Here is a 16,489-nt window from a genome sequence, read left to right on the forward strand (position 1 = left end):
GCCATAATTATTGCATATGTTAGTGCATATGCGATAATTATGAATGCGGTTGCCGGCGATAGGGGGGCGCGGATGTTAGAGAATCCCCCCCTCAACCTGTAACATGGCATTTAGAAGTTGATTTGCTGGTACTTTGGGACAGATGTACTAAGCTTGTAAAGCTTATTATAAAATGGAGAGTGATAAACCGAAGAGACTGGGTTTGAAAAATGACAGGTAGGAGCTGATTGGTTGGTGGTTTATCACTCTCCATTTTATCACTTTTCAAGGCTTAGTACATCTCGCCCTTTATCTCTGTCCAAGACTTAGCATATAGACCCCTTAATATGGTTGTAATAAGTCAGTAAGACGGGGCCACACCCAACACAGGAGTACTGTATATGTTAATGTAGCATACAATTATGAAACAATATTGAGTATGAACATAATACTGTATTTTCCACAATATTCTATCATTTTTTCAAGCTCTACTCTTCAAATTTACTTTAAAGCAGATGGTACTTATGTAATATCTGGGCTCCCATTTTTCTTATGAGACCAGGTCCCCTCGCGGGGCTCGCTGGGCTCGCCACGCTTCGGGCACGGTGGCTCGCCACACTATATAAAATCAACTCCATGCGTAGTTGGATAGTAGGGGTATGAAAAAATGGGATGCATTTAACATGGGAGCCCAGATAATACATAAGTACCAAGCAGATTTAAAAGAGTACAGGAAAGTGGTGTATTTCTCAGCCTCATTCATCAGATAAGTTATATGCCCAATACCAGGACATTATGTTGGTGTGGCCAGAAGCATGTGGATGTGTACACACGGGGCAATATAAAGCACATATCGCTGGCAATATGGTCGCTGAGCGATAAGTATCCTTGGTAGTTTTCGCCTGATCCGACAGTAACTCGACAGTCGGAATTCAATGTTCCAGCTGTTGAGTGTTGGAAAGTCTGTGGATCGGCAAAAACGGCCGTGGATTGTCGAAAACCGTCTATTTACGACAAAACAGATCCAACATTAAACAAAGTCGGATCTGACACCCTTCAATGTTGTGGTTAACGGCAGCATCGAATAGGTGAGTGCCGGTATTTCCCCTGTCAGGAAATATCGGGGACATATTGAATATAGTTGCTAGAACTGTCTTTACTAACACTTGTAGAAAATGAAAAGCGGAGGTGTTGCTCAAATCATCCAATCAGATTCTAGCTATTATTTCTCTGTTGAACTCTAGAAAATGATAGACAGGAACTCATTGGTTGCTATGGGCAATTCCTCTACTTACATGTTAAAAAAACATTAGTTAATCTACCTCTATGTTTTTTACATGCCTTCGTGTCACATCAGTGACAACATTTGCTAGTGCTCCGTATCCTTCTCCCGCCTTATTCATATAAAGCAGTGTACAAATTAGAGCTCAGGCACCTGCAGAGGGCTACTCACATCTCCTTTGCGCACATAGTCTGGGTCTTTGTATATATCACGGGCCAGACCAAAGTCACAGATCTTCACAACGTTATTTTCAGACAGGAGGATGTTTCTGGCTGCCAGATCACGGTGGATGCACTGCAAGACAAAGAAAGAAAGGTCTGAAATCCGCAGGATATAATATAAACAATAAACATGCATTCCAATGTTTCAAAGAATAGTTTTACAGTCCATTCATGCCAGTAGATACTATTCTCATGGGATTTACACAAATGGATTTGAGAAAAAGTATTTTTAGCAGTTGAATTGTTCATAAAGCAGAAGAATGCTTCCCAGTGTCTCACTGTAGTGTGTTATTTATTTGTATTCATTAAGATAAGGACGTGCAAATCTTATAGGAAGCCAAATTTTATAGGGAGCCTAAGTAAGGGTGTACATTCTGATATTATAAGAAGACATAGAGGGCAGGATGTATTAACAATTCAAAATACATTCCGACCATTATTAGTATTGCAAAGGGCAGCTCAAAAGACCTGCCCTTTGGGAAGCCGCTGGCGCCAGACGAGAGGGTCGCTGTGGGTCTCCCTCACCTCCTATACCTGGGAGCCTCCTGCTGCTGACGGCTGCAGTGACTCCTCCTCCCTGCACCCAGAAGTCACTGTTGCTAGGGAGGAGGAGGTCTCTGGGTCCGGGTCACATTAGCAGGAAGTGAGGGAGGCGATGCAGGTATTGCAGGGCGGTGGGATGCGGTAAGAAGTCCATAGGCTTTTATAGGGTATTGGGGCAGATGTATTAAGCCTGGCAAAGAGATAAACTGGAGATAAAGTGGAAGGAGATAGCACACCAGCCAATCAACTCCTAACGGTCATATTTCAAGCACAGCTGATTGGCTGGTGTGTTATTTCCTTCCACTTTATCTCCAGTTTATTCATGTCAGGGGGCGTAACTAGATATTTGTAGGCCCCATAGCAAAAGTTTGTAAGGGCCATATATTTAGCGACTGATGGTGATAAATGTATGTAAAACATATACAATTGACAGTAAGGAGGGGCCTCCTTTAGCTCTGGGCCCCATAGCAACTGCACCCATTGCACCTATGGTAGTTGTGCCCTTTCTTTTTGTCAGGCTTAATACATCTGCTCCAATGCCAGAAAAAGCTGGCGTTACCTTCAGCATAGAAAAGATGGTTACCACCCATTGATATATATGAAAATGCGGTAAAATCACAGAGAACAGGGTTTTTACTGCAGTTTTAATTTGATACATCCTGTCCAGAATCTGTACTTACTCATCCTTATTGGAATGTTTATTATCAGGGATGTCTATTACAGCTTTAACATAGTGTCTTTTTCCTTAATAATAGACAAAGAGCTTACAAGTTAACACAAAGCTCATTGGGATTCAGATGTAGAAAGAGGCTATCACTTATTTTGCTCATTTGGACATTTGGATTAAACATTTGGGCTGCAATTTAATAGGGTGAGAGATTCAGAAAGTGAGAAATTTGTTAAGAAATCTCCAGTTATTTTAAAGCGACAATCATTTACACCTCAAAATAAAACTGGTTTGGCAGTGTAAATTATTGCCACTTTAACATCTCTCACTTTCTGAATCTTCCTATTAAATTTCCCCCTTGAAGTGTTAGTACTCGGACCTTACACACAGTTTCAGTATGATTTCCCAACATGCAAAATTCAGACGGTCAAAATACTGACCAGCATTGCAAGACAGTCAAAATGCTGACATTCATGATGAAGACATGGTCAAAATGTCGACATGGTCAAAATGCCAACATTGCAAATGTTGGCATTTAAAAAAAATCATGAAAAACTCATGTCAACATTTTGACATGTCAACATTTTTACGAGTTCTGCGCCAGATGTATCAAGCTTCAAAAAGCGATAAAGTGGAGAGTGATAAACAACCAGCCAATCTGCTCCTCCCTGTCATATTTCAAACCCAGCCTGTAACATGGCAGTTAAAAGCTGATTGGCTGGCTGTTTATCACTCTTGTTTTGTACGCATAAAATCTTCTTGATGGAGAATTTTTTTATTAATTTATTTTTCAAAACAAAACCATTACTTCTTGCCGTATGGTATGATGTTACATAACTCAGCCAGCATCCTCTATATACATCAGCCAGCAATTGCCTCACAAAGGCCCTTATTCTGGTTGGTGCGGTAATATCCGCGTGCGTTCGTGCCGCCGATGTTTTGTGTCTGCGCATGTGCGAGCGGGACGCACGGCCACATTCCGCATGAAATGTGTACACTACGAACAGGGGGTGGAGAGGGGTGTGAAGGGCTGTTTGGGCTCATTACCATATGTTTACCCCCCCCCGTTTCATGGGCGTTCCCATGAAAACGTTGGGCGTACGTATGGTAATGCGGCCGTGACGCACGTGTAGGGGGCGGACATATGACATTGCCGGATGTCAGCTGCCCGCCCAGATACCTGCTTTTGCACGGAGAAATGCCCGTGTGGTCTGAGGTTGCGGGAGCTGCCTGGCCACTCGGCCCTGCATTCGATGTTCTGCGACCATCGAATGATGGGGGAGGTTCCCTGAGATGGAGGAGGTGTATTCATGAGAAATACATGTGCGGTCCGTTCGGACAGCTTCTTACCGCGTACGGACGGAGTTGGCGATCCGTATGGAAGGCGGGGTTTAGGACGCACGGTGCTGGCCGCATATTCGGAACCCGGCCGCACCAATCAGAATAAGGGCCAAAGTTTCTATAATGCCTGTTTCAGTCTGTATATTAAGCTGAGATTGCGGGAGCTAGAAGCAGGGCCAGATTAAGGTCTGTGGGGGCCCTGGACAACAAAAATTGTGGGGGCCCCCTCTTCTCACACCCCCCCCCCTCCCCCTACCCATCAGAGTCAGAGCTGCTGCACAGGCACAGCTGCTTCATGGCACCTGGGTCATGGGGTGATCAGGCGGGGAGAGCGGGATAGGTTCTTCCGGAGACAGTGTGACAAGAGAGCAGGTTGTTGACTGTCCAGGTGCCGCAGGGACCCCCTTTAAAATGTTAATATGTTTGCAAACATAACACTTTTTTTCCTTGGAACATTGTACTTTGTTTAAAAAAAAAAGTGTTTTATGCAACAATAAATCAAATGAGGTTTGAAATAAATTATGCTTGTATACATTTCTGACTAAATAATAAGCCCCAGAGTACATAGCATGAAGCATAGCTGTGGGGAGCTGCAGGATATGAGCTTGTAAACTGGCCTGAATATAAAGGTCCGGAATTCTTACTTTTCGTGAGGCCAGGAACTCCATCCCCTTTGCCACCTGAAAGCTGTAACAAATGAGATCTTCCATTGTTAGCTGCTTCTTGCTCACATCTTCAGGGTCTGAAAAAATAATACACTTTGTTTAATTTATAAATACTCAACTGCTTCAACACTGTAGGGTAGAGTCATTTTCTGGATACTTTTGGACCAAAGTTGTTCTTAACAGCAGTAATATTTCCTTGTCAATTACTCGGTCTTTACTCAAGAATTCTTTTAATAATAATTGTTTCCTGCAATTAGTTTTTAACATTTTTTGCGTGATATAGAGTTCAGTGGGAGTTATTTGGCTGCAGTAGTTGGGAGCTGCACAATACAGGGAACAGATTCTTAAGGGGTGTACACACAGGGAGATTTTGACTAATGGACAATTTTGACTAAGCAATTTTGGGAGATATTTTGACTAGATGCACTGGAGATTTTGACTAAGCGATTTTGTCTAAGCAATGATAGTCTATGACAGGGGTTCCCAAACGTTTTTGAATCACGGCACCCCGAAGCATCATAAAAAATTTTTTGCGGCACCCATAGGCTAAAGGTTTCTCATTGAGAAAGTCAGAAACAAATATTACGTTAAATAAATTGTGTTTCTATCTCATCCTTAGTATCCGTTATGTGGTAATGGACACAATTTACTTCTGTTTGTCCATAATTTGACTATTATATTGCACATAAATAACTTGAATTGGTCCTGGACCATTAACCCAGGGCACCCCTGCAAGTCCCCCAAGGCACCCCAGGGTGCCACGGCACACAGTTTGGGAACCACTGGTATATGATCTATTTTAGTCAAAATTGCCTTGCCTGCACAGTCAATCTATGCTAAGCAATTTCTGCTAGACAATATTAACTAAGTAGGCGAAATATAGAGAGATTTTGGGCAGTTTTCAATGTCCCTAATCGCGATGTGCAGCGAATCCTGTTTAGGATTCGCTGCACATTCGCCGTGTTCCGGAGGGCTGGAGCCCTCGCTGCCAGCCCTCGCTGACACAGTATTCAATGAGGCAGGGGCTCGCTGCCCCTGACTACAAATGTGAACCCCTGCGGTGGACGCCTCATGGAGCCTGAGGACGGCGGCAGGCAGGGAGATGGAAGTCTCCCTGCCTGCCCCAGAACGTATGTGGGGGGGAGGTGGGCTTCCCGGGAGCCAGGCAGCACAGGCTGCCCCCCGGGAGAGCCAGCAGGGGACCGGGTATTCACTGCACCCGATCGTGCATATGTAGTGATCGGGAGCAGTGAATATATGAATATCTAATGAGCGTCTCTCGACTCCCGGCCCCCTGCTGGCTGCTATGTGTAAAAAATATATATATATTTTTGATTAAATATATATTAATGTGCTATAAGCACATGAATAAAAATTCATGCCCCTTCACAGAATAAAATTCCTGATTTTTTGACACCAAATCTAAAACAACAACAACTTTATTTTAAAAGTTCACTTTTCACTTCACCATGAAAAGATGGCGATTTGCTACACGGCGAAAATCACTTAGAAAGACGGCGAGAAGTGCACGTTGAATAGGGTGATTCACTTTCTGACCCAAAAAAATCACCTTCCAATGCGAAATTACCACATACAGGGCGAATTATCCTCATTGAATACTGCCCTTTGGCTAACCTTCTAGGAGATATTGACTACTGTATCTATTCAAAATCTCCTGTTAAAAGTTCTCCATGTGTACACCCCTTTAGTGAATGTTTCTGCAAAGATATGGCAGCTTCCAGGGGAAAATACTGTTTACAGTTCAAGTGCAGAGCTATTTGCTATTGAACACAGAACATTGTTCTGCAATATCCTCCAACACGAAGCAGTTAATCATTGATAACAGCACAGCAGTGAGGAAAGGAATGAATTGAAGGCTGATTAGCCTGTGACAAACACAGCACATTGTATGTATTTATTCCAATAAAACCAAATATAAAGGAACGACATCCAGTAACTGGTGTCACAAGAAGAAATCAGCAAAACCTCAAGGATTCCATGAACTGTCCAATGAATCCAACATCTGGTGCCTACTCAGCTTTTAAGCCTGTATTGAACAGTCAGCATCAAAAGGATTTTGGGCTGAGACTGTATAATATAGTTAAAACACCAAAGAAAACTGACAGCCAAGCTTTACTATCACTCAAAAGGAACCAGTACAGAGCTCTGGAAGCAGCAAGGTGTTAATCTGTACGTGACTCCGTTTATCCAGCTGTAATTTGGTAGGCTTCTTTAGTCTTACACCTTGTAATAGTATTATAAGGTCAGAAAATCACAGCCATCACTATGATTGATGAGAGCTTTGTTATCTTTACACATTGGCTTCTGGATTTTGTTATTTAACACAATTAAAGTTATTTATAGAACACAAGATCAGCAGACCCGCAATGCATATTTAAGTGCATCAGAGCGCCTACATACTTTTCCACCCACAAATCCACCTCCATGTAAATCTTAACTCCTTTATAACATTTAAATACATTAAGTAATAATTATTTTTTATGCACCTACTTGCAAGGCCTGGGAGACTCAGAAAATGTTCTGGTAGTTCCACAGAACCCTGAAGGGTGGATTTTCCCTATCTTCAACCCACTTACCAGTAAAGTTGACAGGGTGGGGATATAGTTCAGTTTATTGTAGGTCTGTAGGGAGGGTGCAGGTTCAAAATGACACAATTCTAGAATTACATAATTGTATCCCTGCTACCTCCATGCGGACCTGTGGGAAATGGCGTGGCCTCTGTAAAGATACAGGCCCCACCCCTGGCAACCCTTGGCAAATAAGTTTATACACCACCTTGTTCCCTATAGTACTAAATGCAGTATACATAAGTTAAGGCAGCCATCTTGGGCACACTCAGTTGCTGTTCTAAGCAATTATTCTCAGTTCCTTTTTTTATAGGACCCAACAGTCTTTTAATCTACTAGTATGCGTTTGTTTTTTTACTTCTGTAAGGAAACTAGAAACCCCCTCAAAAAAACATGGGGGTAAGCATACAGACTTTATAACATAGGTCTATGTCTGAAGTTGTATCTGCGACTTTTCCTAATTTCCTAATGCCACTACAAAGACCTTCCCTTGTGTGCAGCCATGTATCCGAATGTGTAAAGACTGAGCTGCACACTTTCCTCTTTTACCGCAACTTGGAAACTTGCACCAGTGCTATGACAGGCATAGATTATCGATTATGGCCTCCTGTGAATGAATCTGTGTCACTGTACATAACCACTATCAATGACATACACACACACACCTCGGACACTCCCGTAAAATGCAACATCTTCATTTACCTAATTAACCCCTCCTGGTTACCTCCCTGTCACCACTCAGGAATGCTCATACATTACCAATAAAAGTCTGATACCTTTTAATTTTTTAAATCGGGATGCATGCAGGGATGAAAATCATCACTTTACTGCATCTGACATCGACGCTATGTCCAACCCAGAATCAGGCCCTATGAGTCGCTACTTTGAGTGACGCCTAATGTGAAAATTTGTGACAAGCTGCCATCACAAGACTTATTTATTGGGAGGGCTCTAGGGTAACGATACTTACACCATCTTTTTTATCCACCCCTCTGTTACCTCCCAATCGCCATCCAAGGGTGCTCCATAAATCTCTGCTACAGTGCATATAAATGTGTACTACAACTCTATATGAAGAAAATCAGGACGCATGTGTAGTGCGACTAACTATCAGGCCACAAATCATAAATAGGAATACTGGCTGGACCAGTAATGAATAGGGATGTGCACCGGCCACTTTGTCGCGTTTTGGGTTTTGGGTTCTGATTACCTTCAGGTTTTGGGTTCTAATGGGTTTTGCCAAAACACCCCCTAAACGTTTTGGGTTCTAATTTAAAAAAAAAATAATAATAATTTGCTCCTACTACGCTCCTACATTAATTTCCACTCTTTTCCAGTCTATTCTGAACACCTCACAATATTGTTTTTAGGGCAAAAGGTTGCACCGAGGTAGCTGGATAACTATGTTAAGCCACATAAGTGTGCGGCACAAACATGTGGCTCATCTAGGAGTGGCACTGGAGTGGCAGACAGGATGGCAGTTTTAAAAACTAGGCCCCAAAAAGACCCCTACCTGGCTTGATCGTGTTGGATCTCTCCTTGGGGGTTTGTGATAACATGTCTTCTTTAGTAGGCAGAGATGTTTGCTGTGTTTTTGATGACAGCTGAAATCTCTTCAAATTTCTAAAGGGGGGAGTAGGAGGGCTTGCATGGTCATGTGAAGTTGAACCACTAGTCATGAATACAGGCCAGGGCCTTAACCGTTCCCTGCCACTCTGTGTCGTAAATGGCACATTGCCAATTGTACGTTTCTCCTCCAAATGATTTGAATTTCTTTTTTTTTTGGTCCTCCTTTTACTGAACTTTGGCTTTTTGGATTTGATATGCCCCGTACTTTGACACCGGACATCGGCCTTGGCAGACGACTTTGATGGCATATCATCATCTATGTCATCATTACTACTTGCATTTGCAGCAGATTCAGAAGTAGGAGGAAGCGGCCCTTCATCTTTTCCTATTTGATTCTCCATATTTTGCATCACCGTTATTTTTGTGGAGTCATGCAATATATTACACCACAGGACAGCACCACCATATACGGCAGTAGATGCACCAGTAGAGAGATATCATATATATATATATATATATATATATATATATATATATATATATACGGCAGTCTATGCACCAGCAGAGAGATATTATATATACGGCAGTATATGCACCAGCAGAGAGATATTATATATATATATATATATATACGGCAGTATATGCACCAGCAATGAGATATTATTTTTATACGGCAGAATATGCAACAGCAGAGAGATATTATATATACGGCAGAATATGCAACAGCAGAGAGATATTATATATATGGCAGTATATGCACCAGCAGAGAGATATTATATATATATATATATATGGCAGTATATGCACCAGCAGAGACATATTATATATACGGCAGTATATGCAACAAAAGAGGCATATTATATTTATACGGCAGTATATGCACCAACAGAGAGATATTATTTATACGGCAGTATATGCACCATCAGAGAGATTTTATTTTTGTACAGCAGTATATGCACCAGCAGAGAGATATTATTTATACGGCAGTATATGCACCAGCAGAGAGATATTATTTTTATATGGCAGTATATGCACCAGCAGAGAGATATTATTTATACAGCAGTATATGCACCAGCAGAGAGATATTATTTTTATACGGCAGTATATGCACCAGCAGAGAGCTATTATATATATTGCAGTATATGCACAAGCAGAGAGCTATTATTTATACGCAGTATATGCACCAGCAGACAGATATTATTTTTGTACGACAGTATATGCACCAGCAGAGATATATTATATATACAGCAGTATATGCACCAGCAGAGAGATATTATTTTTATACGGCAGTTTATGCACCAGCAGAGAGATATTATATATACGGCAGTATATGCACCAGCAGAGAGAGATTATTTATTTATACAGCAGTATATGCACCAGCAGAGAGATATTATTTATATGGCAGTATATGCACCAGCAGAGAGATATTATTTTTATACAGCAGTATATGCACTAGCAGAGAGATATTATTTATTTATAAGGCAGTATATGCACCAGCAGAGATATATTATTTTTTATATGGCACTAAATGCAGCAGCAGAGAGATATTATATATACGGCAGTATATGCACCAGCAGAGAAATATTATTTATACGGCAGTATATGCACCAGCAGAGAGAGATTATTTATTTATACAGCAGTATATGCACCAGCAGAGAGATATTATTTATACGGCAGTAGATGCACCAGTACACTGGTATTAATATTTATTTATATGTCAGACTCAGTATACAGTAGATGCACAAGCAGAGAATATGTTTACTAATTATATAAGGCTGTAAATACACCAGCAGGGAGGTATTAATAAGTTTAACAACAGTGCACACTGCACAGTCATATACTATTTCTGATTGAAGTGGCCAGGTACTGGCTGGGCTGGCAGCCACTGGCAGTGCAGAGCACATACCACCAGAGAGCAGAGCAGACAGTGGCACTAGTAGGCACTGGCAGTCATCCCAGCAGCAAAAAAAGACAGCTCCCTAACCTAACCTAACAAAGCTCCACACAGTAAGCACTCTTATCCCTAACCCTCCTAACTCATGAGTGACAAATGTCGCCGGATTCTCGTGGTTATATAGAGATCCGGATCTCGCGAGAATGACCTTTTGCCCATGTTCCTGGATCCGAGTCAGGTGGGAAGCTCCGAGCGCTGCTTGGATCCAGGCTCGGATTAGTGACGTTCGTGCGGCCTCGGATCTGGGAAATCCGAGCCCGCACATCTCTAGCAATGAACAGGATGAATGATCTCTAAGGCTGAGATTTTTATGCCCAGAAGAAACGTATGATGAACATTTGTTACAAGAGTACTCATGAAATGGGGCATAATGTGTTCATATAAGATATTTCACAATTTATACAAAATGTGCTTATTTAACGCATATTTTAATTACCTTCTTCTTCATCTTCAGAGTCAATATAGCTCTTGTCTTCTATGAATCCTGAGCTGGCTGAACTACCGGTGCTGGCCACACTTTCCAACCTTCTCTTTATTAACTCAGAGAGGTCGTCATTTGACTCATCCTCCGTTTTCTCCATTTCCTGTGACTGATAAAATGTGAAAACATATAAATAGGCTTAGCCATCACATCTAACATCTAACATCACATCTTAGCCATCACATTGCTCAACCCAGATAAATATTCATATAACCAAATATTTGTTTTACACTTCAAGTCCTCTAATAATGTTGTATCTGCTCGAGTAACATCTTTCCACCTTGGCATGTGTTCTATTAAGGGATCTCTCGAAACATAAGCTACACCGTCAAAAATGGCACATTCATAAGAAAGCTAACATGCGTGCACCTCTTCCTACCATTCCCGTAATACGAGGCATACATAAGGATAGGATTCCATAGCATGGCAGTCCCACCAGATTGCAAGACAGTCCTGATGGGATGCAATTAGATATGAATGCTAATGGAGGTTATGTGGGGGTTCCAGAATATGATAGGCTTGCCTGAAGAGGTGAGTTTTCAAGGAAAGCTTGACAGTTTGGAGGCGAGAGGAGAGTCTTAATGTGCGTGGAAGGGCATTCCATAGGAAGAAAGTCCTGCAATTGTGAATGGGGTCTAGTAATGAGACACTTATTTATTTCTTAACAGTTTCTTATATAGCGCACACATATTCCGCAGCGCTTTACACAGAATATTTGAACATTCACATCAGTCCCTGCCCCAGTGGGGCTTACACACATTGGTGCAGATGTATGGACTAGCATTTAGGGCATTTCTGAACTTAACTGTAGTTAACTGGGGGGATTACAGTTTTTAATATGTACTCAAAGTGCACTTGGCCATTATGGGTGCCCGCTTCTCCTCGTTATGCAGGAGAAGCGGGACCTGTTATTTTACAATCTTAAAAGGGCCGTTTAATACATCTGCCCCATTCATTCTAGGGTTACTTTTAAGAATTTGTTTACTAACATGGGAGCTCTATTGCAGAGTGGATGTTACAATGGGCAACCAATCAGATGATATATATTATCTTCTAGAAGGTACTGTACAAAATAAATAAGTAGATTCTGCTTGATTGCAGATAGCAACATCCCATCATCAGCAGAACTCCACATTTAGTAAATGAATCACTTTGTTTCCAATTTGTTAAAAATAAATAAAAACATTTTTGCCATTATCTAGATATATTTATTCAGTAGACATAGGGCCTTATTCTGGTCAGTGCGGCCGGAGCCGAATATGCGGCCAGGACCGGGCGTCCTAAACCCCGCCTTTCGTACGGATCGCTCACTCCGTCCGAATGCGGTAATCCGCTGACCGCACAGAGCACGAGTGAATTTCTTACGGATACACCTCCTCCATCTCTTGGAACCTCCCCCATCATTCGATGGTCGCAGAACATCGAATGCAGGACCGAGTGGTCCGCCAGCTCCCGCAACCTCAGACCACACAGGCATTTCTCTGTGCAAACTCAGGGATCTGGGCGGGCAGCTGACATCCGGCAATGTCATATGTCCGCCCCCTACACGTGCGTCACGGCCTCATTACCATACATACGCCCAGCGTTTGCATGGGAACGCCCATGAAACGCGGGGTGTAAACATATGGTAATGAGCCCAAACAGCCCTTCACGCCCCTCTCCACCTCCTGTTTGTAGTGTACACATTTCATGCGGAATTTGGCCGTGCGTCCCGTTCGCACATGCGCAGAGACGCCTCTGCACATGCGCAGACACAAAATATCGGCGGCACGAACGCACGCGGACATTACCGCACCAACCAGAATAAGGGCCATAGATATATAGATAGAGCATGGCATTACTTTTAAATGATCGCTGCAGTCATGTAACATTCTGAAAAATGAAAAAAAAAAAGTCCTAATGAAACACAGATACCATACTGTGTGGGGAAAACAGCTGCTAACCCAAAAAGCCACAGATTTTCTATAGTTAATATGCATCAACACAGGTTCTGTGGCTGTCTGACCCCAAGCCTGCATGTCATCTGGTTTTAATCAGCCACAGAACCTGTGTAATCAATGAGTGTCACAGTTTAAATGAATATGGAAAGCCTATCAATAGGTCATCAATAACCTGAGGACCTGCGCATTGGCTGAGCTGCAGCAGTGAAAAATGATTAATATACTATGGTGCATGACAAAACTAGTGCATATGTTCTCCTATAGTAGACAGCTTCAGAATTAGCACCTGATGGGACCTGCATTTGGAGCCCCTGCTGGTTCCTGTAGTGCTGCCACAAGGAGGATCTAGGGATGACTTCCGATAGACTGGCTCTCAATTTAAGGTACTCTTTACCTAGAACGGCGCCCGCGATTAGAATCGCGGGCGTCGGGGGTAAAAAATCGCGGTCATCGCGGGCATCGCGGGTAAATCGCGGGTACATAAAAATCGTGTACCCGCGATCACCGCGATTTTCCCATAGGGAACAATGTTAAAAAGCCTGATTGACCGCGATTTTGCATTCAATGCCTCAATGCCCGCGATTTTCACATAGGAATCAATGTTAAATGGGCTACAGAGCCCAAATAGTCACAATTAACCCTTAAATGTCACCCCAATTTTTGTACGCCACCCCACGATCCACGCCAACCCGAAGCGTGGCGAGCGCAGCGAGCCCGCGAGGGGCGGCGGTACGCGTCCTCCGACCTTTTCATGCCCTACTATCCACGTCGGCGTGGAGTTGAGAATAGAATAGTGTGGCGAGCGCAGCGAGCCACCGAGCCCGAAGCGTGGCGAGCGCAGCGAGCCCCGCGAGGGGACGCGGATACCTTCACAGTTATACGCGTCCCCTCGCGGGCTTCACAGGTATCCGTGGCGAAAAGCGGACACCTGTGAAGCCCGCGAGGGGACGCGTTTACCTGTGAAGGTATCCGCGTCCCCTCGCGGGGCTCGCTGCGCTCGCCACGCTTCGGGCTCGGTGGCTCGCTGCGCTCGCCACACTATTCTATTCTCAACTCCACGCCGACGTGGATAGTAGGGCATGAAAAGGTCGGAGGACGCGTACCGCCGCCCCTCGCGGGCTCGCTGCGCTCGCCACGCTTCGGGTTCGCGTGGATCGTGGGGTGGCGTACAAAAATTGGGGGGACATTTAAGGGTTAATTCTGCCTATTTGGGCTCTGTAGCCCATTTAACATTGATTCCTATGTGAAAATCGCGGGCATTGAGGCATTGAATGCAAAATCGCGGTCAATCTGGCTTTTTAACATTGTTCCCTATGGGAAAATCGCGGTGATCGCGGGCATCGCGTCGCGGCCGTTTATGTACTGCCCGCGATGTCGCGATCACCGCGATGGGCGCCGTTCTAGGTAAAGAGTACCCAATTTAGTTATATTGGTAAGTGCTATTATCATGTAGCCTAAAGCTGGCCATACATCTACAGATCGATTGTCAGATCTGGCTGGTTGGAACAAACACCTGGTTATATGTGAATGACCGCTTTTGGCAGTTTTCCAGCATTTCAAAGCAAATGGTCAACTGTCATTCGCTCTTATCCATTACCGAGATTTTGTTCCAACCAGCGCAATCTGACAATCGATCTGTAGATGTATGGCTGGCTTTACAGTAGACAATTATATGGCCCAGATTGGGTGCAGTTATCATGCAGTGTAGGACTGCCGAGGCCTGCAGGCTCATCATATTTTATGCAATTATATGTAACTAGTATCCCTTTCACATAGCACAAAATTACCGGGTTGATGCCAGTTTCTTGCTTACACTCTGTTTTTAGCTTCAGAATGAATAATTTTTTATTTATTTAGCAAACTTTGTTTATCAGAATCACAGACTGTATAGGGCCCAGATTTTGTCAGATTTGACCCAATTCAGATGGATTGGGCCAATTTATCTGACAAAATCTGATGTGCTTGATGCTGTAGGACCCAATGCGCTTTGGGTCTAACCAAGAGATTGATCCTCCTGCACATAGGATAAATCTCATGTCAATCAGGTCCAACTTGTTGCACAACAAGTTGGACAAGTTCAATTGCATGAAATTTTGGCTTTTGTTTTTAGGAAGAAATATAAGGTTAGCAGATAATAGTCTATGTCAGTGGCTCCCAAACAGTTCACATTTTCTAGGTCACCCAACAGGTGCGGTCACAGGTGTACTCATTACTCACTGACACATTTTGAAAGGTGGAGGGAATTATTTCACTTGAATTCTGGTTGATTCACAAGGCTGCAAATTCACAGCCTTGCGAGTCCACCAGACCCCGCCCACACGTGCACTCTCGGCAGAAAGTGGGCGGGCAGCTGATATCCGGTGATGCCAGCTGCCTGCCCCCCGCACTCGCATCACTGGGCAATTTGTATGGGAACGCCCAGCGTTCTCATGGGAATGTCCATGAAATGCTGGGTGTTCCCATGGGGGGATCGCCCAGCTTGCTGCCCCCATGCTCGTAATATTGGGTGTGTACGTCCGGCGAACACCCTGTTTGCCGTGGCCCCATGCACCCTGCATCTGCACATGCGCAAACTCACACAATTGGTCCCCCGTTTCAATGCAAGGGGGATCCGAACGGACCTGAATAAGGCCCCGAGTTTCAGAACCTATGGTCTATGTAATACCCTTATGTAAACAAGCTAGTGATATACTAACCATTGTAATGTATGAGGCTAAAAATGAGGTGTCCTATAGCCATACGTGTTACACAAACAATCAGGGGTTAAAAGAAAATTACTATCAAAATATTCCAGAGTGCAAGACCCCTGTCCATATACATTCACCATCGGTGTCATAGTAGCAGAGAGCAAAATAAAGGCTTTCCATGGAAAATGTGTCTCTACTCCTACTCGCCATAAAGTTGGCAGGCACAGAATATTATTTCATTCATAATATTGTAGTTCTAAAAAAAAAAGATTTCTATGTTATTTAACTGTTCGTGATATTTCATAGTGTGTCCTGGTTCTGAAAAGTAGAGTTTGGTTTGATTGAATTATAATTCAATTAAGTTATAATTTTGCCAGGGCTGGAAGTAAAGCGTATCCGATTGATGGAACTACAATGTCTAGATTGACCAGGTGTTTGTCCACGCTTAGTTGAACCCATCTAGTTAGACTCCTAAAGATAGTCGACTGCGTCTAGATCATCAGTCACAGAAGTTAGATGCCAGCGTTAGATTGACGGCAGGAGCGTTGATCAACATAAGTTTTTCTGTTTTT

At 43.2% G+C, this 16,489-nt stretch overlaps 1 protein-coding gene across 2 annotated transcripts in view; it reads right to left on the minus strand.

Annotated features, from left to right (window-relative positions):
• The window catches only part of LOC146035694 (vascular endothelial growth factor receptor kdr-like), a 235,107-nt gene that overhangs the window by 35,639 nt on the left and 182,979 nt on the right, over positions 1-16,489 (minus strand). For both annotated transcript variants that reach the window (XR_014460700.1, XM_083159281.1), the window contains exons 21-23: positions 11,246-11,399; positions 4,678-4,775; positions 1,433-1,555 (exon numbers count right to left, since the gene is read on the minus strand). Coding sequence is in view for 1 of the 2 variants with exons in the window: in XM_083159281.1 (XP_083015407.1) it covers positions 1,433-1,555; positions 4,678-4,775; positions 11,246-11,399 (375 nt within the window). In the remaining variant the exon portion in view is untranslated. The remainder of the gene's footprint in view (positions 1-1,432; positions 1,556-4,677; positions 4,776-11,245; positions 11,400-16,489) is intronic.

This window comes from Crinia signifera, chromosome 9 (genome assembly GCF_055691185.1).
Source record: "Crinia signifera chromosome 9, ASM5569118v1, whole genome shotgun sequence".
Lineage (NCBI taxonomy): Eukaryota > Metazoa > Chordata > Amphibia > Anura > Myobatrachidae > Crinia > Crinia signifera.